General features: G+C 43.4%; 1 protein-coding gene across 6 annotated transcripts in view; it reads left to right on the top strand.

The window, feature by feature from the left end:
• Positions 1-27,087, top strand: part of ERBB4 (erb-b2 receptor tyrosine kinase 4) — a 1,029,410-nt gene that overhangs the window by 745,652 nt on the left and 256,671 nt on the right. For all 6 annotated transcript variants that reach the window (XM_030580258.1, XM_030580260.1, XM_030580261.1 and 3 more), the window contains exons 7-12: positions 1,772-1,913; positions 4,604-4,717; positions 8,620-8,746; positions 13,844-13,917; positions 18,152-18,242; positions 20,138-20,337. In XM_030580258.1, the coding sequence (XP_030436118.1) occupies positions 1,772-1,913; positions 4,604-4,717; positions 8,620-8,746; positions 13,844-13,917; positions 18,152-18,242; positions 20,138-20,337 (748 nt within the window). The remainder of the gene's footprint in view (positions 1-1,771; positions 1,914-4,603; positions 4,718-8,619; positions 8,747-13,843; positions 13,918-18,151; positions 18,243-20,137; positions 20,338-27,087) is intronic.

Consider the following 27,087-nt stretch of genomic DNA (forward strand, 5'->3'; position numbering starts at 1 on the left):
TCCTTCTTCGCCCACTGGCATTCATTAATCTGTGCATTCACCTTTGAAAGCAAGCCAATACTCATCCTGTGGCATAGCTGTTTCACTGTATTTACACACATGGGTTTAATGATGTTCTCAGATCTGGGGTGAAAATAAATCTGGAGTGGAGACACGATTCTCCTTTTAGGGCCTGATCCAACCATAGAACTTACCTTTATTGGGAATTAACTAAATCAAATGCACTGCTTCTGGTGAATTAATCCTAGAGCTGTAAAATTACTGCCTATTTTCAAATACATGGTTCTGATGAACCAAAAATGGCAGGTTCACTTTAGATAGGCTGTCAACTCAAAAGGATCATGGGAACCAAAGAACTCCATGCAAGGCTGATGATTTCATCCCGACTCTCTCTGGTGGGCCCTCTCCCTTCAGCAGCACTTATATCCCTTTCTTGAAGGAAGGGTATGATCACCCTCTCCCCTCCTGAAATCTTCAGGTATGACCCAGCTGGCCCCATCCTCATCCCATCTCTGTGATGTCTTCTGAGGCAATTCAGGCCCTGGACTGAGGTAAGGGCGTTTAAAAGAGGCAGCAGAGCCAGAGGAGCCTTACTCAGTCCTCCTGCTTCTGAATGTGAGAGGAATGCCCTGAAGTTCCTCCCTGGGTCTGAGGCTGTGACGTTTCTTGCTAGCTCTTTGAAGAAGCAAGACAAAGAGTGGAACCAGCTGGCTGTTTGCTGACCAGAAGGCTGTATCCCAAGGCCAAAGAGGTTTTGAGGCAATCAGGCTGCCACAAGATCTATACAGTTACACAGGGAGGCACAATCCTGTTGCCAAGATGGCCAACCATACAGGGAGGATCCCGGGGTAGGACTGGGGTGGCCTGCACTAGCCCAAATTAAGTGCATAAACCTTTCATGTAAAACTTGAAACCAGACAGAATTTTTTTTCTAATTTGAGAGTTTTGCTGTCAGCGTGCCTTATCAGTTGTAACTGATAAATAGGCACAATACAGAATGGTAGAGAATGAAGAAATCAGTGTTTTCTCTAGGTTCAAGTCTTGCACAGGCAATTTATTTTTTTCCCTACGTTCATCTACTCTTTTTATCCACACACTTGACTCCTCATGTGTCAGGGCCTTGTCCTCTGTCAGTGATGTATGGTGGAGCCTGAATATTGAGTCCTGTTTTTCCTTCCCAGTGTGTGAATTAACTGACCTGGTTACACTTGCCACTTAGGAAAATGACCCCCTCCAGTGCTAGTGCATGAGAAATGCTTATCCTCATTGCTGTCTAACTGAGAGTTTCAGTCCCTCTGTTGAACTGTGCCACGAGAGATCAGAAGGGTGGCCCTCTACAGCATAGATCGTTAGTGTGTGTTCAGCCAGGATATGAGCAGCTTAAGTAGCTGTACGCTGTTGTCAAATTTAAAACTGCCTATCAAGTTTGCCATTAGTTGATTGCTAATAGTAAGAATAATAATAAAAAAAAATAAGACTTCCCTTTTAGAAGATGTATTGGCATCAAGTTCCATTTAAACTGAAAAGGTTCATATGGGTTCAAAATGGATTGCTCAGGGCTTTGGACATACCCATGCTTTAATAATAATACCTTTAATAATATCTTAAGAAGAAAAGAAGTGGCTAAATGCAGACCAGGAAAAAACAATGTATCCCATCCACTATAATTGCAACAATGCCTTTGAAGGTAATGGATAGTCAAGGTTCTGCTCTAAAGTAAGTCAATTCAAAAGAAGGCATGACATGATGAACTTGCTTTCTCGTGTTGCAGGCCTGCATGAATTTCAACGACAGCGGCGCATGTGTCACTCAGTGCCCCCAGACATTTGTCTACAATCCCACCACCTTCCAGCTGGAGCACAACCACAATGCCAAATACACCTACGGAGCTTTTTGTGTCAAGAAGTGCCCACGTAAGTTACATGACTGCTGCCTTTTTCATGTTGTCATTGAAGTGCAAGTTGTGAAGAAAACTCTGTTAAGATACCATTGCTAAGCAATGTTAAGTTTAGAGCTAAGTAAATAATGTAATAGCTCCCGGTATGCTCTTTGGCAGTAATACCTTGAAGTTATGTGTTAATCAAAGAGAGTTTCATTTTGGGATGCTGTTCTAAAAATGCCTTGTACTACAGCGAAAGGGCGGGGAGAAGTCTTAAGTGGCTTTCAGTTTTTATGACTAACACTTATTATGTTTATATTCTTATTTGGGCTTTGGTAACCTTAGGAAGTATCCTTTATTGCGTAAAGCAGAAACCTGTGCTAAATGAAAAAGATAGTATAAAGGTAGAAATTCTAGATTCAGTAAAATAATTTGTTTATCCAAATTATATGCATGCTAGACATTAATTAATTAGGAGAATATTCAGACATTCTATTTCCTCAAAAAAGATGAAGTCCAGTTAGTTCTGATCTTTCTTCCTCAAATTTAGAAACGAGTCACTAATTTTGTAACCCACCTTTTCCTTAAATTCAAGTGTTTAATAATCCACTATTCCAGTTTGGGGTTATTTCTAACTATAAAGGTACACGGTCCTACTTTATACAGTACAATACAGATTATACAATACAAATTCTGAACACAATCCTTAAGGCATTAGGAAAAGCACTGAAGCATCACACTACCTAACATATTTTGACAAGGCTATTCTATCCTGTCGTGTCCTGTTCTATTCCAGTTCCCATACTGGGCCCATGACTAGAGTATCTGATTTTTTTCATCATTTTTTTCCCCCCATCTTGCTACTGTGCATCCTTTGATGATACAACCAACTTTAAAATGCATACTAGTCTAAAATCCTCATTATGATGGAATTAAGGTGTCTGTTTCTTAAAGGAAATAAAACTTTAAAAGAATGCTAAAATTAACAAGGGAGACCACCAAGTATCACTCCCATAGAGGGTCCTCCTATTCCACTCTAGAAACTTCTTCCCTCCATTGAAACCCCAGAGTTAGAGCTGGACACACATATTTGCAAGTAATTATTTTAAGGATAATATTCTGGCAGTTTCAATGAATGCTATTCTAAATGATTCATTATTGCCACATGTACCTAAGACCCACCTACTTTACCTTTGGTGCATTCAGGTGCCTACAGGAACTAAGAATCAACACAAATCTCTTCATCTTCTTCTCTAAGTGCCAGGCACCTTTCTTTGACAGTGTCTTCTCTCACATAACCATGTAGCTCTGTGAGAGAGAGAGAGCACATACACTCATAAAAAAAAAAAAATCCAAACAAAACACACACACTGCCCTGTACACACTTTTGCCGCTGGGGATAGGATGAGAGAAGAACCATGAGACAGATAGTAGTCACATTGCTTAATACTAAGATAATCAGCATAGTGTAAAGACCTCTATCGAAAAGATGGAGATTGGTGTCATTCCACCTGTAACTGGAAGGCCTTCTTTATGTCCTGTAGGGAAAAGGGCTGGTTTCATGCTGGATTGACACATGACATAGCCATTCAGTTTCATCTACCCATGTTTGCAGAAAGTCCTGATCCTCAACCCTAGGTTGTTTTGCAGTTGGCTTGAGAATTATTGCAAATATTGTGCACAGCTCTAATCATGGCATAAAATTAAGTGCAAGTGTAATGCCAACAGACTCTGGTTGCTGGCAGATGGGATCGAACCTGGGACCTCTGGAGCCTAGTGCATGAACCTCTACTGCGTGAACTAAAAGTCAACCGGCTGTTAGCTAAGGCTGTAGAGCAGACTCATTTTCTCTCTCTCTCTCTCGCTAAGTGGGCTCAGTGCCACTAGATGGGACAGAACACCACACCCATAAGGTGTGTGGGTTACACAAGTTTATTGGGCACCATTAAAATGATCACACTGTAGAATTTACCACTACTGTGGGATTCCATATAATTGCAATGGGGAAAACCATGGTCACTGTGGTAACTATTAAGAACTGTGATTCTTAATATCAAGTACTAAATTCTTCCACTGTTACTTACAGTGAGTAGTAACATACTCTAGGAGTAATGCCATTGATTTCAGCAACAGCTCCATTATGTTAATGGTAGCCAATATACTTGCAGTCTATGGAAACAAAAGATAGCTGGCATATAGGATATTTCCCCCCAAAAAAGTCTAAGGTAACTCACTGTCTCTTGGTAGTTTCAGGTATTTAAAATTAACAGTTCTTCATTATTTTTTCTTTCTACAGTATGTTTCTTCTCAAAGTACTATATACCGGGACACATGGGTATTGTAAGCATGCATGTGACTTCTGTTGAAGTCCTTCAGACAGATATCTGTCCATTGCTGTTTTTTCAGTAGTTGGATTGAAAAGGGATGACAATATTTTCAAAACATTTTTCAAAATTATATTGGGTAAAATTGTCATAAATGCTTGCCTACATCCTATTTTCAGAGGTGACATAGGCACTGTGGAGAATCTGTCTCGGTAACTTGCAGTGGGACTTAGGCTCCTAAGTACTTAACTCACTTAGGAGGTCCTGAAAATCTTACCCATTGTTAAAATACTCAAGGCAATAAATAACTCATATTGATTTTCAGAACCCCCCCCAAATCATGCCCCAATATAACTTAATATACTGGCTTGTTTTTGAGCACTGCACTATTTCTTTACAGATAACTTTGTGGTAGATTCCAGCTCTTGTGTGCGTGCCTGTCCCAGCTCCAAGATGGAGGTTGAAGAAAATGGTATAAAGATGTGCAAACCCTGCACTGACATTTGTCCTAAAGGTAGGTTATCATTTGTTATAGCTTTGCTTGAATTTACTCTGCACTGTAGTAGAGCAAACAAGGTATTACTTTTAAATGAAATATATTCACAAGTAAGTTCTAGGATATCGGGTACTTTGGGCATCCACAAAACATAGAACTCTGATGGCTGCCATGAGACGAGTATTCCAAAAGATAACGTAATGTAGGATTATCGCTGGACAGTGGTAATATAATATAAAAGCTCATTTCGTCCTTGAGAAAAGTAGGGATAGTTTTTGGCTGTTTTTGTGGAATAGACCAGTAGGTTTTTGTTACTGGTGGTGTCGGAATTTGTTAACATTCACTGGTTTGAAAGCTTCTCTGTTGGAACCTTTCAGGACCACTTTCAAAGCCCTGATTCTTCCCTAGCTTTATTGTCATCTTTGTGGGATGTGCGAACAACCTGCAAGTACAAGTGCTGAGTTTCTGCACTCCCAAAGCAGAGACCAGAGGTTCTTCTGCCTCCTCTCTGAATGGCTTTGAGAGACAATAGACCCTCTCCTTTCCCTCCAGTAGCATTGATGAAATATCTAAATCCCTCCTGTGCCTCAACAGGAAGCCTCCAGGTGGAAACCTGAGTCACTTTGCCTTCCCAACAGCTCTGTGTTTATGGGAAACTTGAGGCTTCTCCTGCTGTATGGAGGTTTCAGCAACAATGGGAACAAAACACTGGCAATTTTCCTTACCACAAACCTGGGGAGATGGCAGTTAGTTCACCAGACAGCTACATAAAATCTGATTCAGTCAGCAAACAGCTACCCCACACAGGGCATCATAAAACAGACAAACACAAGGACTTCTGCCTTATGCTAATCAATACAATAAGCCTTACCACATTCGGAATTGAATGCAAAACACATCTACACAATGTTGCTTTCCTGCAACAGACACCTCTTTCCCATGTAGGAACATGTGTATGTACACACCATTTTCCATTCAAGTTCGTACTCTGACCTGTTGGGAAGAAGGAGAGAAATTACTGATGTCGTTTAAACACCTGGGAGGGGCTCAGATGCTTTGCTGATAGCAGCTACTGTTAGAGCCTAGTTAGGCAGGTAGATAGATATGTTGTCTTAGGGTATGTCTACACTATGGGATTATTCCAATTTTACATAAACCGGTTTTGTAGAACAGATTGTATAAAGTCGAGTGCATGCGGCCACACTAAGCACATTAATTCGGCGGTGTGCGTCCATGTACTGAGGCTAGCGTCGATTTCCGGAGCATTGCACTGTGGGTAGCAATCCCGTAGCTATCCCATAGTTCCCACAGTCTTCCCTGCCCATTGAAATTCTGGGTTGAGATCCCAATGCAAAAACAGTGTCGCGGGTGATTCTGGGTAAATGTCATCACTCAATCCTTCCTCCGTGAAAGCAATGACAGACAATCATTTTGCGCCTTTTTCCCTGGATTGCCCTGGCAGACGCCATAGCATGGCAACCATAGAGCCCGTTTTGCCTTGTCACTGTCACCATATGTCTACTGGATGCTGCTGACAGACGTGGTACTGCAGTGCTACACAGCAGCTTTCATTTGCCTTTGCAAGGTAGCAGAGATGGTTACCATCCCTATTACACCGTCTGCCATTGTAAATTGGCAATGAGATGACGGTTATCAGTCATTTTGTAAAAGCAGCAAAGAATCCTGTGGCACCTTATAGACTAACAGACATTTTGGAGCATGAGCTTTCGTGGGTGAATACCCACTTCCTCAGATGCATGTATCTGAGGAAGTGGGTATTCACCCACGAAAGCTCATGCTCCAAAACGTCTGTTAGTCTATAAGGTGCCACAGGATTCTTTGCTGCTTTTACAGATCCAGACTAACACGGCTACCCTCTGATACTTGACAGTCATTTTGTACCGTCTGCTGCTGTCATGGGTGCGCCTGGGTGGCCTCGCTGAGGTCGGCCGGGGGCACATGGACAAAAATGGGAATGACTCCTCGGGTCATTCCCTTCTTTATGTTTTGTCTAAAAATAGAGTCAGTCCTGCCTAGAATATGGGGCAAGTGTACTAGAGAACCAGAGAGCACAGCCATTCCGTGTCAGAACCCCAGAGATTCTGCAGAAATGATGAGCTGCATGCCATTGTAGGGGGTGCCCCTGCAACAACCCCACCCGTTGCTTCCCTCCTCTCCTAACGCTCCTGGGCTACCATGGCAGTGTCCCCCCATTTGTGTGATGAAGTAATAAAGAATGCAGGAATAAGAAACACTGATTTTTTAGTGAGATAGAATGACGGGGAGGAAGCCTCCAGCTGCTACGATAGTCCAGGCAGGACATTAAAGGGGGAGGGGGAGGGGAGCGCAGCCTATCGCTGCTATGATAGTCCAGGCAGTACAGAATCTTTTCTTTAGACATGAAAGGGGCGGGCTGATGGAGCTCAGTCTCCAGTTGCTGTCATGAGGATGGTTACCAGCCGTTTTTACTATCTGCCAGGAATGACCGGGAGTCATTCCCATTTTTACCCAGGTGCCCCGGCCGACCTCACCGAGGCCAGCCAGGAGCACTGATGGGCTGATGATGAAGATGGATATCAGTCATATTGTACCGTCTGCCACCGGGAAGGGGATGCTGGTGTTCAGTGCTGCAGCACCCCATCTACCAGCAGCATGCAGTAGACATAGGGTGACATTGAAAAAAGGCGAGAAACGATTTTTTTCCCTTTTCTTTCGGGGGGGGGGGCAAGAATGTAAATTGACGACATATACCCTGAAACACCCAGGAAAATGTTTTTGACCCTTCAGGCCTTGGGAGCTCAGCCAAGAATGCAAATGCTTTTCGGAGACTGCAGGGACTGTGGGATAGCTGGAGTCCTCAGTACCCCCTCCCTCCCTCCATGAGCGTCCATTTGATTCTTTGGCTTTTCATTACACTTGTCACACAGCACTGTGCTGTGGACTCTGTATCATAGCCTGGAGATATTTTGAAATGCTTTGGCATTTCGTCTTCTGTAACAGAGCTCCGATAGAAAAGATTTGTCTCCCCATACAGCGATCAGATCCAGTATCTCCCGTAAGGTCCATGCTGGAGCTTTTTTTGGATTTGGGACTGCATCACCACCCGTGCTGATCACAGCTTCACGCTGGTCAAACAGGAAATGAAATTCAAAAGTTCGCGGGGCTTTTCCTGTCTACCTGGCCAGTGCATCCGAGTTCAGATTGCTTTCCAGAGCGGTCACAATGGTGCACTGTGGGATACCACACGGAGACCAATACCGTCGATTTGCGGCCACACTAACCCTAATCCAACATGGCAATACCGATTTCAGCGCTACTCCCCTTGTTGGGGAGGAGTACAGAAATCAGTTTAAAGAGCTCTTTATATTGATATAAAGGGCTTCATTGTGTGGATGGGTACAGGGTTAAATCGGTTTAATGCTGCTAAATTCGGTTTAAATGTGTAGTGTAGACCAGGCCTTATTGTGTAATCTAGGGTACTGAATGTTCCTATGTGCAATGTATACCCCAGAGCATGCAAAGTTTGAATTAAGTGGACATAAGGACCCTACAGGGAAGTTTCTAGCACTGTTGCCCCTTTATGAAAGATACAACAGCCAAGCAATGATGCTAACGGTGTAAGAGTCTTTCCAAGCCCTGTTGGTATGTTAGTTGGACTGTGAAAGGGAATGAAGACAACATTGGCACTTCCTGCCTAAAAGTCTCCATCACAAGTACTTAACCATATTTTTCGAGCCTTGGGAGGTTTGTCCTCGTGTTCATTTTGAGGGGCGGGCAATGGTTCTCAGTGATTTTTGTTTTACCAGAATCATTCTGCCCATCTCTGGAAGACATGAAAGTTCAGGTGAATAAGGAGCAAACATTTATTGATTCATTTAATCTTGTTGCGAGTTGTTTTCATGGGGTTCTTGTTTTGGCAGCATGTGATGGCATCGGCACAGGGAGTTTGATGTCCGCTCAAACTGTTGACTCCAGCAACATTGACAAGTTCATAAACTGTACCAAGATCAACGGGAACCTAATCTTTCTTGTCACTGGGATTCACGGGTGAGCACTAACACATTTTTACACGGTATGTTATGGGGCAGGCTGCAGGACAGAACTAGCTTTGGACATTTCTGATTTATACGGTTGTAAGAATGCCTGACTAAATAGAAGCCCCAAGATCAATTGGTTTTCTGATCACTTTTTGAAGTGCTGGTACTGCCAGCTTGATTCTCACATTCAGCTTTTATGAAACAAAGGATAAGAAAGAAAGTTTGTGCTGGGAAAAGGAAACACAGTTGGGTCATATGTTCAGTTTAGGAGACCCTGGCCACTAGACTGGAGTGACAGCTGGTCAGGGATTGTGGGGAGAGAATGGTTCACTTCCACTGACTTTCTTATCTTGAACTAAAAATGGGCCTAATCTGCAAAATGTGGATCCAGATCTGAAGGCCGATCTTTAATTGATTGAAATGGCCATAGCTCCCTTGCCTATAACAATGCACACCAGCTAAAGAGCCGCCCCCTGGACTTTGAACATAAGATAAGATATGGCTGTGCAATGTGCATTCAAGTTTGTATTGCAAACACCCACAACGCTCAAGGGGGTTGTATCCAGTGTGTTTTGGTTCAGACATATCTGTGCCTTGAATCCTTCCAAGCGTTATGAAAGGTTCAGAGACAACTGTGGAGAGAGAGAGAGAGTTATAAGCTCTAAGGTTTCAGCTGGTTATATCTTGTTTAAGGAAGGTATACCAAAGAGTTAACCGGCACTTTAGATTATGTTTTGGTGCCCCATTTGGTCACCATTAAAATCAACAGTTCGCACTACTGATATGACCTTGTATGAATGGGCATCATTTCCCAATTGAAATGCCTCCTGGGGAAAGAAGTTCTGTGATTAGATATAGGTGACCTATACTGCAGCTAGCAGTTTTCTCACATAGTCTTCCTTCCGTCTTCAAAGGATTATCTTTGGTAGGGCAGAAATATGATTACTTCTCCTTTTTAATTCAGTCCTCACGTGAGGATCAGTCATCAGCCAAGGTGAATTAAGGTGCCACCTTGGTGAGGTATAACAGTGCCCATTATAAAGAAAAAAATCTGACAGATAGATTAGCACAGTCAAACAGTGGAAATGTTGCTGTTATGACTATAAGTACTTCGCTGTTATGAGTATAATTTCTTTCTTTGCTGCATGGTAACAACAAAAACTATTCAATTATTTCTGCCACTACATAGCTTTTAACTCTTTACATTAGACCTGTAGGCTCCTTAAAGTTTCTAGCATCAGATGTTGAGAACTGAGATCTAATTACAGTTCCCACGCCAAATGGATGCTTGCAACTTTGCAACACTACAACACTACAACAAAGGATCTGAAACAGAATTTTAACATGACTAATAGTGGTGGATTTTTCCATAGTCGTCCTGTGTGTTCTGATATGTAGAAAAATCAGAATGGCCTATATCAGGATGTATTTTTCAGACTGCCCTTAGGGGTGAGGCGAAAGAAGCCTGATTCCATAATATTTGAATTTGTTATAGGGGCCAACTGTAGTGCACCGTTACCTACAGCATGATACAGAGTGCATTGAGGTCAGTGTAACAGCTCCATGGGAATTGGATCAGGACCCTAGAGTTTGATGATGATAAAACAGGGAAGTTAGAGTTTGACTGGGTAGCTGGTCTTATCTCTCACAGGAGGGACTACTACAGTATGGAAAGTTAATGCAATAAAGCATAGGGATGGATAAAGAACCAGGTGTAAGTGATTCAAAGAAGTGCTGCTGCAGATTTGGGGGATCACTGAAGAGGGTCACCCAGGAATCAATGGTCACACCTCACACGTTCTAATATCTACAAATGACCAACCAAGGAGGCTGCTATAAATTTGTTAAACTCGCATGATGGAAAGGAAGTTAGAAAACACAAGAAAGGCAGCAAGACAAATGTACAGGAGTCTGAACATATTGTGTGCTTTAGCCAATGCATTAAGTGAAATTAATTTCGAGTATTTTTAGGATATTAGCTGCAAAAATGTAGAGCAGAACTGTGAGCTGAATTGTGCTAATGAATCTCTGTAACATCAAGCATGAAGTTGGGGAAAAAATGACCTTGGAATAAAATCATATTTGGAGCGGCTTTCTCTGAAAAAGGATCTAAATCATGGACGAGAAATAAAAGACAAGCAAAAAAGCTAAAATATATTGCCAAGTTGGAACAGTGGAATACAAGCTTGTGACATTCATGCTGAAACCATACCATGCTCTGATCAGTGTCCTGCACGAAAAGACTAATACCAGTCTTAAGCAGCACAGTCGACTTAACCTTGAGCATTACATTGGAAATAGGCTTGAGATCTTGAAAGGAATGGGTTGGAGAAATATGCATCATACTGGAAAAAAGAAGAACTCAGAGAATGAATTAAAATAATGTTATAGTGTAGAGGCTTTTTTTGGTTTGTTTAAATTTATTAAATTTTACAAAGTACATTTACAGAAAGGAACTTACAAGAGCAGGAACAACTTCCAAAATAGAATTAAACAAAACGTACATTAAATAAATTGACAGTGTATTGAAATAATAATCAAATACATATTTGCCACTCATAGTTTTAAATAAGGAAGTTGTTTCTATGAATGCATATATTCAGGATGACTTCTAGCCTATTCTTTTTAGAAATGTATACTCTCTCATACTTCAGGTCATAGGAATTAAGAGTCCATGGAAAATAGGGAATTCAGAGGAGTTTTTACAATGGTGGAGAATCATTTTAATTGCACAGGTTATTAAAAGTGTGTGTGCATATGTGTTGTTTTTTAAATACTTTGCCTAATGAAGTACAAGATGCTTGTTCATATTTTATCCTCACTTAGTGGGGAGTTGATCATTAACTTTATAAACAATATTGGCTCTTTGATTAATAGATACATTTAGTATGCTACCCTTCCCTTTTCTAGAGCAGCTCTGTAAAAACATTGCATCTCCACTCTTTTGATTCATTTGTTAGTTTACAAGACCTGTTAAGATAAATAGGGCCTAGTCAATAGCTCACTGACGTCAATGGATGTTACCTTTCTATTAACTTCAATAGGCTTTGGATAATGCTCATAGTCTTTGTCAGTGTTAATACACAGCTTCTCCCTAAGTGTATGAGTGAAGTGAACTTCATTAATGCATGTGTGTAGAATCTGGCATTCAGTTTGAGACCAAGAAAGCATTGGCTGAAATACAGAATGAGACACCTTTATAGTCCAGAGATGATACTGGCTGCGATGTATGATCTGGAAGCTTTGTAGTTTAAAAAAATATTATACCTTGAGAAAAAAAATGTCACTGAAGTCATTTCCATAAGCTCACTCTAAATAATTTTAACACCTAACCACAGACATGGGGGCTGGAATTCAGGAATGGAAATTCATAGAAAAAGATACCAGAGCAGTTTGCACAAAACATTTTTAGAACACTAAATGTGCAGAATGTATCCCCTCCAGAAATGCTAGTGATGGGGTATTTCCAGGACTGCTTTGTTACCGCCTTTCAAGAAGAGAGTATTAAAATAAATATGAAGTTAGTTAGGACTCAAAGTTCTTTGCGTGTTCTTATGATCAGAAGGAGCAAAATGAAGGAAGCTTTCAATAGAAAGTTGGTCCTTGCCATATGACATTAGTGAACTGCAGCTCACTTGTACTCTAGAAGTCCCATAATAGGACAATTTAGTTTAATAAAGGCACTGGTACATGAGGGGTATTCATTTATGGCCTGATTCAAAGCCTATTGAAGTCAATCAGAAAACTCTCATTGACTTCAGTGGCCTTTGGATCAGGTTCTTAATTTCCTGTGTTTGGAGAGAAAGCTTAGGTAAGATTTAAGCTAACATCAGCATGCACAGAAAATGTATCTTCAGTGATTTTAGCATGGAATGGCAATAAAAATAAGTGGCCTAACAATAAAATATAATTGGAATAGTTGGGGAAGAATGTATTATCCTACATTTCTGTGAGAAGAGGAAATGGTTATGAAAAATACATTGGCTTCTCTTCTTTATTGGTTTGAACTTTTTTTGTCCTAAAATACTCACTGACATTGGGATGGGGATATTTTATCTAGTAGTCTTGTGTTTAGCAAAGAGGCCTTTTTTTAATATTAATGGATTTCAAAAGAAAAATTACATTTCTATGCTGAATCCTCAAAACCTGTCATCTTTTTTTACGAGAGCCCCAATTTGCTAAAATTAAGTGTACACTATTGCTGTGGTCCACTGGGCTTTAGGTTAAGTTTCCAGAACTCATTTCACTCCTGCTCACCTGGAAATGCTCTCTGTAAAGGTTAGAAGTGACCCCCATTACTCTGTCACTGCACTGAATTCTGAGGGCTTGTCTCCAAAGGCAACATGTTTGATTACCCTTATATACAAATCCCAAGCCCCACGTCTCTTGGAAAGGAAAATAATGAGATGTTGGGAATGCATACTTCACCTTTTCTGAGGTTGCCTTCCATCCCAGGGATGTATTTCAAAAAAAAAAATGCAAACATTCCATAGCACAGTATTACACAAGAACCTTTCCTTGTACTTCAAAAAAACTTTGTTCAGATCAGCATTTTCATATAAATATTCTTCTATGGAGGGGTCACAGTGTAATAAAGTTTACATTAAGGGGGTACTTTTCAGGAAAATGTTCTCTTACTTTCTTTTATTTGCTGTGATAAGCAAAGGGTCATGAAATAAGACAACTCCAGCATTGTCTGCACTATCATATTCTGGCTAAGACTTTTAAATTTGTTTTGGGCATCTCAATTTTGGGGTGGGAAACTTGAGACACCTTGGAAAAAGCCTGATTTCTGGAGAGGGTGGGAGCTCAGCACTTTTTGATAGTCAACCCTTTGCGGTTTGATTTTCATAGCTATTTCCCAAAAAATGGTAAAGGTGATGAGTACCCCTCACCTTCCATCAAGCTGAACTGGAAGACGTTGGGCTCAGGACTCCTGGGGAAACACCTATGGCTCAGGAAGTTAATGAATTGAAAAATGACTTGGTGTATTTGCTACCTAAAAGCAAGGTGCTGATATTCCGAATACTGCTACTATATAATGTACTTTCATAAGCCTGCTCATTTTATATTCAGATCATCATAGTGTATCCTTCTAATCTTCCAGGGACCCCTATCACACAATTGCAGCAATGGACCCAGAGAAATTAAATATCTTCCAAACAGTCAGAGAGATAACAGGTAACTCACCTCTATGATCCTACATAATTTGGGCTCTTCCTTATTTTACATTTGCCATTTGTTTATATTTAAAGGACATGTATTTTCTTAACTAGCTATGCCACAAGTCCGATAAACGTTTACTGCTTAAACTCTTCAGTATCAGTTGTTGCTTACAAGTACATACTCTTTGTTCTTATTAATGCAGAATGTCGTCGAACTCTGGGGTTCTGAATCTAGGAAATACAAACAGGTGTCAGGAGGTCAGGACTTTATTGCAAGAAGGAGATCCTGGTTAGATACAAGCAAGATGGGAGGAGGATTTGGGGGGTCTCCTGATAGGGAAAAAGTGGGTGCTGTAAAGAAAAAGTTCCAAACCACTGCTCTGACTTAAATATACATCTTTAAATCATTGCTGTGGGGGAGTTTAGTTTGTGACTCCTGTTGGTTTGTGACACTTAATGGGAGTTGTATGGCTCGAACTCCATATAGTGCTTCATGAACTTCCACCATGTTTGCTACAATTTCAGCCCACAGGGCTGTGAAGTGAAATACCACAGCTATGAGTTCTCCACTGTTTGCTGTTTCCAGTGCTTTATATATCGTTAAGGACAAGCAACAACTACAAAGACAAGCTGCACCCACTATGGGATGGTTATCTTGGGGAGGAGTTTAAGCAAACTTTTGCCCTTTTTAACATGACCTTATATGACATGTCCCTAAATGCTTTACCACTCAAAAATCAAGGACAAATTGTGCCCTAACTTACATCCACTAGCAACCCCAGTTGGTCAGCAACGTTACCAATGTGCAAGTGAGTTCTGTATCAGAGGGTAGCCATGTTAGTCTGGATCTGTAAAAGCAGCAAAGAATCCTGTGGCACCTTATAGACTAACAGACGTTTTGGAGCATGAGCTTTCGTGGGTGAATACCCACTTCCTCAGATGCATGTAATGGAAATATCCAGGGGCAGGTATATATATGTGTGCTAGCAAGCAAGCTAGAGATAACGAGGTCAGTTCAATCAGGGAGGATGAGGCCCTGTTCTAGCAGTTGAGGTGTGAAAACCAAGAGAGGAGAAACTGGTTCTGTAATTGGCAAGCCATTCACAGTCTTTGTTCAATCCTGAGCTGATGGTGTCAAATTTGCAGATGAACTGAAGCTCAGCAGTTTCTCTTTGAAGTCTGGTCCTGAAGTTTTTTTGCTGCAGGATGGCCACCTTAAGGTCTGCTATAGTGTGGCCAGGGAGGTTGAAGTGCTCTCCTACAGGTTTTTGTATATTGCCATTCCTAATGTCTGATTTGTGTCCATTTATCCTTTTCCGTAGAGACTGTCCAGTTTGGCCAATGTACATAGCAGAGGGGCATTGCTGGCATATGATGGGGTATATTACATTGGTGGATGTGCAGGTGAATGAACCAGTGATGGTGTGGCTGATCTGGTTAGGTCCTGTGATGGTGTCGCTGGTGTAGATATGTGGGCAGAGTTGACATCGAGGTTTGTTGCATGGATTGGTTCCTGAGCTAGAGTTATTATGGTGTGGTGTGCAGTTACTGGTGAGAATATGTTTCAGGTTGGCAGGTTGTCTGTGGGCAAGGATTGGCCTGCCACCCAAGGCCTGTGAAAGTGTGGGATCATTGTCCAGGATGGGTTGTAGATCCTTGATGATGCGTTGGAGGGGTTTTAGCTGGGGGCTGCATGTGATGGCCAGTGGAGTCCTGTTGGTTTCTCTCTTGGGTTTGTCTTGCAGTAGGAGGCTTCTGGGTACACGTCTGGCTCTGTTGATCTGTTTCCTTATTTCCTCATGCGGGTATTGTAGTTTTGAGAATGCTTGGTGGAGATTTTGTAGGTGTTGGTCTCTGTCTGAGGGGTTAGACACCAAGCATTCTCAAAACTACAATACCCGCATGAGGAAATAAGGAAACAGATCAACAGAGCCAGACGTGTACCCAGAAGCCTCCTACTGCAAGACAAACCCAAGAGAGAAACCAACAGGACTGCACTGGCCATCACATACAGCCCCCAGCTAAAACCCCTCCAACGCATCATCAAGGATCTACAACCCATCCTGGACAATGATCCCACACTTTCACAGGCCTTGGGTGGCAGGCCAATCCTTGCCCACAGACAACCTGCCAACCTGAAACATATTCTCACCAGTAACTGCACACCACACCATAATAACTCTAGCTCAGGAACCAATCCATGCAACAAACCTCGATGCCAACTCTGCCCACATATCTACACCAGCGACACCATCACAGGACCTAACCAGATCAGCCACACCATCACTGGTTCATTCACCTGCACATCCACCAATGTAATATACCCCATCATATGCCAGCAATGCCCCTCTGCTATGTACATTGGCCAAACTGGACAGTCTCTACGGAAAAGGATAAATGGACACAAATCAGACATTAGGAATGGCAATATACAAAAACCTGTAGAAGAGCACTTCAACCTCCCTGGCCACACTATAGCAGACCTTAAGGTGGCCATCCTGCAGCAAAAAAACTTCAGGACCAGACTTCAAAGAGAAACTGCTGAGCTTCAGTTCATCTGCAAATTTGACACCATCAGCTCAGGATTGAACAAAGACTGTGAATGGCTTGCCAATTACAGAACCAGTTTCTCCTCCCTTGGTTTTCACACCTCAACTGCTAGAACAGGGCCTCATCCTCCCTGATTGAACTGACCTCGTTATCTCTAGCTTGCTTGCTAGCACACATATATATACCTGCCCCTGGATATTTCCATTACATGCATCTGAGGAAGTGGGTATTCACCCACGAAAGCTCATGCTCCAAAACGTCTGTTAGTCTATAAGGTGCCACAGGATTCTTTGCTGCTTTTACAAGTGAGTTCTGAATCTCACCCTAAATAATGAAGTGTCTTAGATAATGTAGGTTTCAGAGTAGCAGCCATGTTAGTCTGTATCCACAAAAAGAAAAGGAGCACTTGTGGCACCTTAGAGACTAACAAATTTATTTGAGCATAAGCTTTCGTGGGCTACAGCCCACTTCATCAGATGCAGAGAATAGCTGTATAGAATAGAACGTCCATTCTATGCATCCGATGAAGTGGGCTGTAGCCCACGAAAGCTTATGCTCAAATAAATTTGTTAGTCTCTACGGGTACATCCACAGCGGGTAGTGATCGATCTATCAGGGATCGAAGTATCGCGTCTCATCTAGACGCAATATGTCAATCCCCGAACGTGTTCCCCGTCAACTCTATAACTCCACCAGGGCGAGAGGCAGAAGTGGAGTCGATGGGGGAGCCGCGGCCTTCAATCCCATGCTGTGAGTACGGGAGGTAAGTCGATCTAAGATACGTCGACTTCAGCTACGCTAGTCCTGTAGCTGAAGTTGCGTATCTTAGATCGATCCCCCCCACCCCAGTGTAGACCAGGCCCAAGGTGCCACAAGTACTCCTGTTCTTTTTTAGGTAATATAAGTGTCAACTCAGAAAGGTACGTAACCGCCAAACATTAAGCACCCAAATAGTCCCACTGAAGGTCACAGCTTTAAGTCCCTTTGATGTCAGCAGGGCTATTCACATGCTGAAGTACCTTGTTAAATGAGGGTCATGGTGATGCCAGGCGTGTGTGGACTGTGCGACATGTGGTTTTCCTGCTTTGCATGTGCTGCTAGGGAGGGCATCAGTGTGGCAATGATACATATTTATGTCACTCCTCCTCATGCCGGTGATTCATATTTATATCTCTGCCCGTCCTGGAGGATCACGATGTCACATGTTGCAGAGCGGAGACTGGGCTACAATGCCTCAAATCCAGATTCTCAGAACTGTGTCAGATCTGGGATATTTTGTTAGATTTATCTATAGCAAAACGATCTCAACTAAAATGTGAGTTTTTCACACGTGTTCCTCAGTTCATGCACATTTTGATTTTGTCTGCTGACTTTTGCTAGAAAAAGGCCAGGAAACCTAAGAAGTGTTGAATTTGCTCATGCGTTACAGGGCTTCTCCTGTTTCCAGTCTCTGGAGCTGGACTGGTTCTGAGTTTTCTAAAACAACATATTTACAAATCTTTGCTCTTCTGGAGGAGCCTATACTACAGTGTCTGACTTTCAAAGACAGTATCCTGCATCATTCATTACCCACCTATTTCTGCTTCTCAGACCCATGCTATCCTTTTATCATTCTTTCATAATTCAGATACATCATAAAGCAGTTTCTGTGGTTGAGATGATGAGACACTTGCTAACATTTCTGACTTTATCTCCTTCAGGTTTCTTGAATATTCAGTCATGGCCCCAGAACATGACAGATTTCCGTGTGTTTTCTAACTTGGTTACTATAGGTGGAAGAGCCCTATATAGGTAAGATATGCTTATCTCTATTTACATAATAATTTATACTGTGCTATCGCCATTCGAAGACTGGTATGTGCATAGCATAGAATGTAAAGTCCTTCATGAGGACTAACTGCATAATCTCTTAGTATATTTCTCAATTACCAATGTATTCACTAACACTGGTGCAAACGCTATTGACCCTGTTAATTAGGTTGCTTTAAAATCATTGCTTCTTGGTTTCCTGCTATGGTAATCAACTCACCACCCCCCAAATTCCATTAATGATGGAGTGTGCAGTGTGCACAATCTTGCTATTCATGGTCCAAGTCTTTGACTCATGAAGCAAGATCACTAGTTTTGAAGATTATGATTTCTGACAGATACTGTGTTTCATTATAAGGAAATATCACATTTGAATTTGTTGACTTCGATGCCATTTGCCTCTCTGAGTACGCTCGTGGTACTAGGCATACTGTTTTTTAAAAGGCAATAGAAGAGAAATACAGGGATGATCACTGAGCTGCCCCCACTAGCATTACAGAAAATGGCACCTGCAATTGTTTGCCAGTTCCACTTTTACAAGTGATGTTTTGATGTGAAAACTGATGTGGAGCCATTGGTGTTGGAGGGAAGCAAATATAGTAAGAAATAATGAGGGAATGAAACAATATATCTATATGCTATATACAGCAACCCCTGGCTCTGGGTTGAACAAAATGTAGTAAATCAGTCAAGGGAGTCTGCTGATATCATAAACAACAGCCAAAGCAGATTATGAATAGCAGGGAAACCTTGAGATTGCATTACTGCCCTGTATTCAGTTTTGAAGTAGCGATTTTCATTGAGAGCATCTGGAAAACAATTATAATCATTAAAATAAATGAATTAATCTAGTGAATACCCTGATTTCTGGCTTCACTAATTTTCAACTGTAAAATAATGTACATCATCCTCTCCATGTTGCACAGTGAACTCATAGTCTTTCTATGAGGAAGGGAGATAACCAGATACTTTGAGACAAGAAAAAAAAATCCTAGAAAGCATTCTGGAGGCTTTTCCTTGAGAATAATCATTTCTTCCCAGATTACTATAGCTGGCATTAATGTGACTCATGAAAGAGGACTTTCCCACATTATGTGGGATCGCATCATTCTCTTTCATTTTTGGCCTCTCCCAGTATTACTCCTCCATCTTTTTTTGGAAACCTTCCTTCTTTTCTGCAGTTATCAGCATAGCACTTGAACTCAAAACAGTGAGAGTGGGTGAAATTGTATTTTGTGCCACAGAGGCCAGTACCAGCTATAAGCCTCCAGTAATGGCGGGAGTGTGAGCATCACAGCTTATAGTATCATACCCCTGATAGCACAGTGACGCTCCACTAGACAAGTCAGCAAGGCTGCTTTGTGGTCTCTTACACTCAGTTCTTCCCCATGCTCATTCACTGCTTTACAACCGCGTAACTATACTGACCTGCTATGAATCTTTGAACCATGCTCTGTGTATATGGCATTGAAAGCACTTGAAATTAAACTCCCTTCTTGAGTTGTCCTTTATTAATACTCCTTTTAGGTAAGACATGCCATTGTCCAGGGGCAGTTCTATATATTTTGCCACCCCAAGCACAGCAGTCAAGTGGCTTTCGGTGGCATGCCTGCAGGAGGTCCGCCGGGCCCGTGCCTTCGGCGTACCCATCGCCAAATTGCCACTGAAGCTGCAGGACCGGCGGACCTCCCGCAGGCATGCTGCTGAAGACAGCCTGACTGCCGTCCTTATGGTGACCGGCAGGCTGCCCCCATGGCTTGATGCCCCAGGCATGCGCTTGATGCGCTGGTACCCAGAGCTGCCCCTGCATTGTCACTTCACTCATGGGATAAATCCCACATTCCAGGGCTATTCACTGCTTATGTTTGCTCCCCCAGTGGCCTTTCCTTACTTATCCTGAAGCAACAGGCAATTACCTCTCTACAGTTCCAGTCACTGAAGCAGATCAGTGCTGGCAACATCTACATAACTGACAATACCAACCTGTGCTACTATCACACCATCAACTGGACCAGCCTCTTCAGCACTCCCAACCAAAAGACAGTGATCCACCACAACAAAAAGCCTGAGAACTGCAGTGAGTACTTCTATTCGATGCATATGTTTTGTTTGTGATGGGTTTGTGGGTCTATACATGGAACGAATGTAATACATGGGGTGGGCCAGATTACCAACTGGTATCACTCTGCATTCAGTGATGTCAATGGAGCAACATCAATTTACACTATCTGAGGATCTGGCCCAGCTTGCCTCTGATGAGATTCATAGGCAATTACAGTGCATCCGGGTGTGAGCAACTGAAAAATGAGAATGCTGCTGGCTCACCACGTTTTGACCCTGGGACACTTTGAACTTCCCACTGTTAGAAACCCAGTTTCACAATTATAATCTCTAAGGTAATAAATGTGAAGTGAATGTGATGGTCCTGAAAAGGTGTTCATTTGACAGCACTGAAAATTGTAGTCCAACCAAAGTGCCTCAGTCCTAGAGGGGTAACATTTAGGAATATTTGGATGAGTTAATCTCTTTCACTCTCACTCTTTTCTGTCCTAGAGCTCTCTGATAAGGTTACCAGGAGGGTGCTAATTAGTACTGATAGAGTGGCATGTCTGTTAGTAACTGGATTAAAAGCACTGCACTGGTTAGCCTGCTAAACCCAGGGTTGTGAGTTCAATCCTTCAGGGGGTCATTTTGGGATCTGGGCAAAAAATCTGTTTGGGGGTTGGTCCTGCTTTGAGCAGGGAGTTGGACTAGATGATCTCCTGAGGCCCCTTCCAATCCTGATATTCTATGAAACATGATCATAGCTACACTGAAATTAGGCCACACATTTGCATGAAGGCAGTCACATCATGGCTTTCATACAGTTCATTGTAAGCATCTGCTAGCACACTAGCAAGAGATCAGATTCATTAAATTACTTTGTGACATTCCCCAGATTTGTGCCTTGACCAGCCAAAAATATTACACTTGTGCTGCGAGGAATCTTAGACTGTCTGACTGCGGTCCTCCTTTGTGTTTCCCCAGTCTCATGGCTCTCTCTTTGATTTCTAAGCTTGTGTGTGTCGCTTGAATGCTGAAGAATCCCAGTCCTGCATGTAGAAAGCACACATTTTTTGGCGCCACCATCTCACATATTGTTAAAAACTATGAGCCAAAATCCTTGAGAGTTGCCATTATTTAGAGCAGCCTTATGGCTGCTGTCAAATATGCCAATTGGAACAGCACCTAGTGGCTGGTCTAGCAGCTGAGGGTTACTGGAATGCACAGTGCTCCAGCTACGCCCACTCTGATTACCCCAGCCATGGCTATAGCTGATCCTGGATCAATCCTTACTCTGTGCTGGGAGTTAGGATTTTGCCAGGGAATGCTCAGCTGCTTAGTGATGGTGGCTTCCTGGCTGCTTTGCCCCTGCCTGAGCTGGAGGGAGGGATGGGAGGGTGAGTGGCAAGGAGCTGACTGTATGCTTGCAAACTAATAAGAGGGCATGTGTTAAAAATAGCCGTATATGTTGTGACTGGCTGTTCTTGGCCATTTGAGATTCAAGGGGAAAAGAACTTTTTGGGCCACCAGGAACACGGCACAATATGGTGCCTGAGTAAGAACAAGTTTTTGAGCTAGATGCAGAAATCACGGGGATGAGATACACCTCTGCCTCGATATAACGCTGTCCTCGGAAGCCAAAAAATCTTACCGCATTATGGGTAAAACTGCGTTATATTAAACTTGCTTTGATCCACTGGAGTGCGCAGCCTTGCCCCCTCGGAGCGCTGCTTTACCGCGTTATATCCGAATGTGTGTTATATCCGGTCGCTTTATATTGAGGTAGAGGTGTATATGGCCTATGTTATGCAGGAAATCAGACCAGATCATCTTAATGGTTCCTTCTGACCTTGAAATATATGAATCCAAAGACCTTTTGGAGACAAGAAGCCTTCTCTTCTCTCTGCCACACTGCATATTGCCATAAAGTGTGCTTTGAAAGAAAGGGTCATATTGTGTTAAGCGTCGATTGGGTACAATAGGCTGGCTAGGATGCTGCCGAATACTTTTTTTTAAGGAAGTAGCCATCCTCCCTCCTGTCTTGCCACAAAATAAAAACTCAAGCAAGAAACAGATGAACAGAAGAAAGCAGGGAGCCCCATACCTCATACAATAACAGTTCAAGAGTGCTTCAGGGCTGTTAGAACTTGGAGACCATGTGTATGAAGACAATCGAAAATAAATGGTCTAGGGTGAACCAAGACGCATATGTGAGCCGCGGTGCTTTTCACTTCATAGAACAGTTTCTCATTTGTTGCACAGGCTTTGATTGCTTGGAGGCTTAGGATGAACATGGTATTAAATAGCTGGGGAGCTGGAAAGTATGCCCAGATTAGCTGTCAGGAGTAGCTTTTCACCCTTTCATGTAATCTCAAAGCTTAGGAGGTTTTGAACTCGCAAAAGCTATGAGAACATGGAATTCCCTACCCTATCCAGAGATGGAAGCCTGCATCCATTGTCAGACTGCTTTATTGAAGTGTAGAGTCATGTCCGTGGATTTATACAGAAAATACAAACACCACCAGAGAATGTCAGACAAAAAGACAAACATCACCATTTTGGGGGCATAATAAAAAGTGTTTTTCAGCAGAAATAAATTAATATTTTGTGAAATTGTATATTAAATGGACTGACTCACTGGTGATATTTCCGAAAATCATTGGCAGATGATGAAGAGTTTAGAATCCTGGAACTTCTCGTGTGAGTAACTTGAGTGATGTTACTCACTTATAGAAGGGTTGGGGATCTTGTAGCCTGATGTGGTGTTCCACTCCTTTGGCACCTCCCATGTCCCACTCATGTACTGAGAACACCTTGGATTTCTCACAAGCTTCTTCCTCAGGCGAGCCTTCCACTCCTCAGACAGTGGTGAGTCCCCGAAGTCAAACTTTGCAGGATCTATCACTGGAGCTTCAGCTTCACACTGGGTTCTCACAATACTTCCAGGCTCAAAGATGTCTGCAGTCTTCTGCCCATCCCGGTGTGTTTCATTAGCAACCAGTATAGTCAACTCTTCCTGGGCTTCAGCAGGTAGGGTTATGACTCCACTGAGAACCAGCACTCCTTCTGGGAGACCTCCCTCGGTTGGCTGCTCTACCACTGCTAATGTTCCCTTACTGCCTTTTAAGCAGGTACTCATGACAATCACCTCCTTTTCTGATATTGCAGGCACCACTAAAGGGACCGGGCCTGCATACCTCAGTGCTCCCACTGGCAAATCAGGCATCACTTTTCTTGTGTCCTCAATTTTTCTGTAGGCCACGGCACAGTGTGTGTGTATCACCAAGGTGTTCAGATATTGGTCCTCTGCTCGCTGTCTGCAGTAATCGGCAAGTATCCTAAAGAGGCTGGAGTTGGTCCCTATTAGCACGGATACATCAGAGGCTCCTTTAGGGTCAGGGCATATTAAAGCAGCAGTATCCACCTCCTGTCTTACCCCAGCAATCTCTTCTGGGAATTCCAGGTGCACTATGACATACCTCTGGTAGGGGTATTCATCCATGCTGAGGCCACACAGACCAAGCCCTGTCAGGGGCCATATAGGCAGATGTCTAAGCATCTGCTGGTAGAAAGACTGGAATATGATAGTTACTTGGGATCTTGTGTCAAGCACTGCTCCACATTCTGTCTCTTCAGCCTTTACAGTGACCTCTGCTTGGGGTCCTATCAATCCTGGGGGGGATTCGGGCCACATGGTTCCTGCCGGGGGAGCCTCCACATCCTGCAGGTCTAGGCGGCTCCCTTCCCAGGTCCTGGGGCCGTTTCCTGACTTTCCCCAGGTGGTCCTCAGCTTTTGATATACTGGCATGGGATTCTCTGCATTCTGACACCTTGCAGCAATGTGCCCACCCTGGCGACACCGGTAGCAGAAGAAGGATTGTCCTTTCCCTTGCTGTCGAGGGGGTGCAGATGTTCTAAACGTAGTCCGCTGGACCGTGGTAGCAGAGGGTTCCTTGCACCTTGAAGTCTTTGCTGAATCGAAGGTATTCTCTAGTTCAGTCACTTTCTGTGTCAGGGCCTGCACTCGCTGAGTAAGTTCCTCTTGAGGATTCACCATTAGGGCCTTGGGTGTCCGTGTGGATGTTGTGCCAGTTGCCTGGTGTTGCTGCACCTCCCAAACCTCGCCAGCTGCCTGCCTCTCTTCTTCCTCTCGGACCTCTTTTATCAGCTGAGAGTAACTTGGTGGATTATCTTGCCGTTCCCTTAAGCAAAGGTGGAGAATGATTGGGTTCTGATATTGAATTCCTTTCACAATCTGAGCCAATCTAGTCCTGTCCATTTGCTCAACTGCTGCTGCTCCCCTCATGATGGCTCTCTGTAATAATTTCTCCAACCTCTGGATGTAGGAAGAAACCTTCTCTTCCTTTTGTTGCCTGGCATTGAGGAACTTGCAGTAAACATCCTCTGAACCCTAAGTTCTCCCAAAAATGTGATCCAGGGCCTCTGGGCAGTCCTTCATCTTGACCCCAGGGTTACTGAGCTTCAGGGTGCTAATCACATCTAGGACTGGCCCCCTGAGGCACTCTACTAGTCGCCTTCTCTTTTCAGCATCAGGCACCACCCACTCCTGTAGCATTTCAGTGGTGTGCTCCAGCCAGGGTTCAAATGCTTTCTCCCCAGGTATTGTGGTGGGATCCCCAAAAAACAACCTCAGTTTACGATAGGGGCTTGACTCAGCGTGGGGTGACATAACCTTCTCTAATGCTTTCCTCAAAGCCTTCACCCACTCATCAGGTGAAGGAGCTCTCTTGGTGTGGGGCTTCCAGCTTAAGGCCCAACAGACCCAGCATATCAGCCAAAATTTTTCCCTCTTTCCCCAAAAAGGCCGACATTTTCTTTAAAAACTCTCCATCAGGGGTAGGGGCTGGTGAGGACTGGCTCCCAGTGGTTATTACCTTCCACTCACCATCTTCCACTGCTATCGTGCCTGGAACCTGTAGAGTCCACAGCTGATGGCAGCTCACACAGTACAGCAAAAGCCCCCTCCTCACTCACAAAAATGCGCCCACGCATTTTGCACTTACGCAGGTACTCAGTGGATGCCCTTAAGATAGGTTCTATTGAGCCCTCATCAACTGCCTCCAGCACCGCCGTTACCAGAAGACAGTTCCTAGGGTCAATATTCATCCCCTTGCACCAGTCCTCTAACAAGTATAGGGCCATTATACAAACTAATTTTTTCAAATACAACAGATCAAAACAACAAGGTAATTTGGGGTTTTCCCAATTCAATGAATCACTCAAAATGTGCTTGCGAGAGGTACTGACCCAGGATCCCAGACAAGCCCCCCGAAATGTAACCCTTCTGCCAGGCTGAATTGATAGCAGGAAGGGCCGGGTTCAATACATAGGCATCCCTTCCCTACAACGTAATGCAAAACCAGTTCAAGCCCCCACTCAGTGACCTGGAAAATCTTACACACACCCTTGGGCACTTCGAAGAGACAATACTTCCCCTCTTGCAAGCACAGAGTCTCGGTGTAGCAGAAAAGGTTTAATAACATGAGGTAAACAACATAGCATTAAATTGGGAAAACACCTCAACTAGAATTCATAGACCAAACCATGAGCAAAAACTCACCCCAGGAAGTTGGGCCATGTCCTCTTCCCTGGGCTCTTGAGTCCAACAACCCCAAAATCACCCACAGTCCCAAAAGTCCCGCAACCCAAAAGTCTCTGTCCTGGGTCAGTGCAGCCCCAGAGTTCACGAGTCTATCTGCAGGGGTTTTTCCCCCCTACCAGCCTGGGTAGAAAGGGGCACCTTACGTTTTCCGGCGCCAACTGCCCTGCCTCTCCATGGGATTCTGCTTCCGCCTTCCCCACGAACTGCTCAGTTCCGCTCTGCTCCGCTTTGCCAGCTGCTGTGCTCCACCAGCCATCCCTGCAAACTGCTCGGGTCCGCTCACTCTGTGGGCCGCTCCAACTGTCCCACAAACTGCTCCGTTCTGCCAGCTGCTCTGCTCCATCAGCCGTCCTGTGATCTGCTCCAGCTGTCCCTGCAAACTGATCTGCTCGCTCCGTGGGCACTCCAACTGTTCCACAAACTGCTCCGCTCCGCCAGCTGCTCTAGTCCACGATATAGCTTCAGCCCCCTCCACTAGTTTGCAAAGCTCTTTCAGCTCTTAGTGAGTTCAGCTCAGGAACCTGTAACTTAAGTTCTTAAGGGAATCAAAAATCAGCTCTGGTATTCAACAGTGGAGAGAAGAGGAGGTGCAATTGATGCTTCTGGCTCACACAAGGAGCCCACTCCCTTGTCTAGCAAGTGCCACTCAATTGATGGTGAGACTCCCTGTCACAAAGCAGTTTCACAGTTCCTCATCCACACAATCAGGGTAACAACACTCCACTCCTCCCGCCCCAACAACAAAGAAACTGGGGATCCCACAGCTGCCAAAGCAACCATCCCAGGCTGCCATGGGCTATGCCAAGTGTGGTGGGTGTGCCTATGCAAACACAATCAGCCCCTGAAATTCTTTTCCGCACTTGTCATAATTCACCTCGAGATGTCAGGGTAGAGCTCATCCTGACTCGGCTTACACTTACATTAGTAGTATTACATTCTTTTTCTTGTTATACTGAAATATTAGAGGCCCCACCCATGTTAGGCACTATTCAAACACACAGAAAGAGCTAGTGGCTTTAGGCCTTGATCCTGCAGTTTCTTGTCCCTGTGCTTTAACTTAACTATTTGTTACTAGTCCTGTTAACTCCAGTAGGAAGACTCACAGTAGTAAAGTTAAGCATGTCCATAAGTGTTTGCAGTTCAGGTACGAAATATCCAAGG

Source organism: Gopherus evgoodei, chromosome 11, assembly GCF_007399415.2.
Source record: "Gopherus evgoodei ecotype Sinaloan lineage chromosome 11, rGopEvg1_v1.p, whole genome shotgun sequence".
Taxonomy (NCBI): domain Eukaryota; kingdom Metazoa; phylum Chordata; order Testudines; family Testudinidae; genus Gopherus; species Gopherus evgoodei.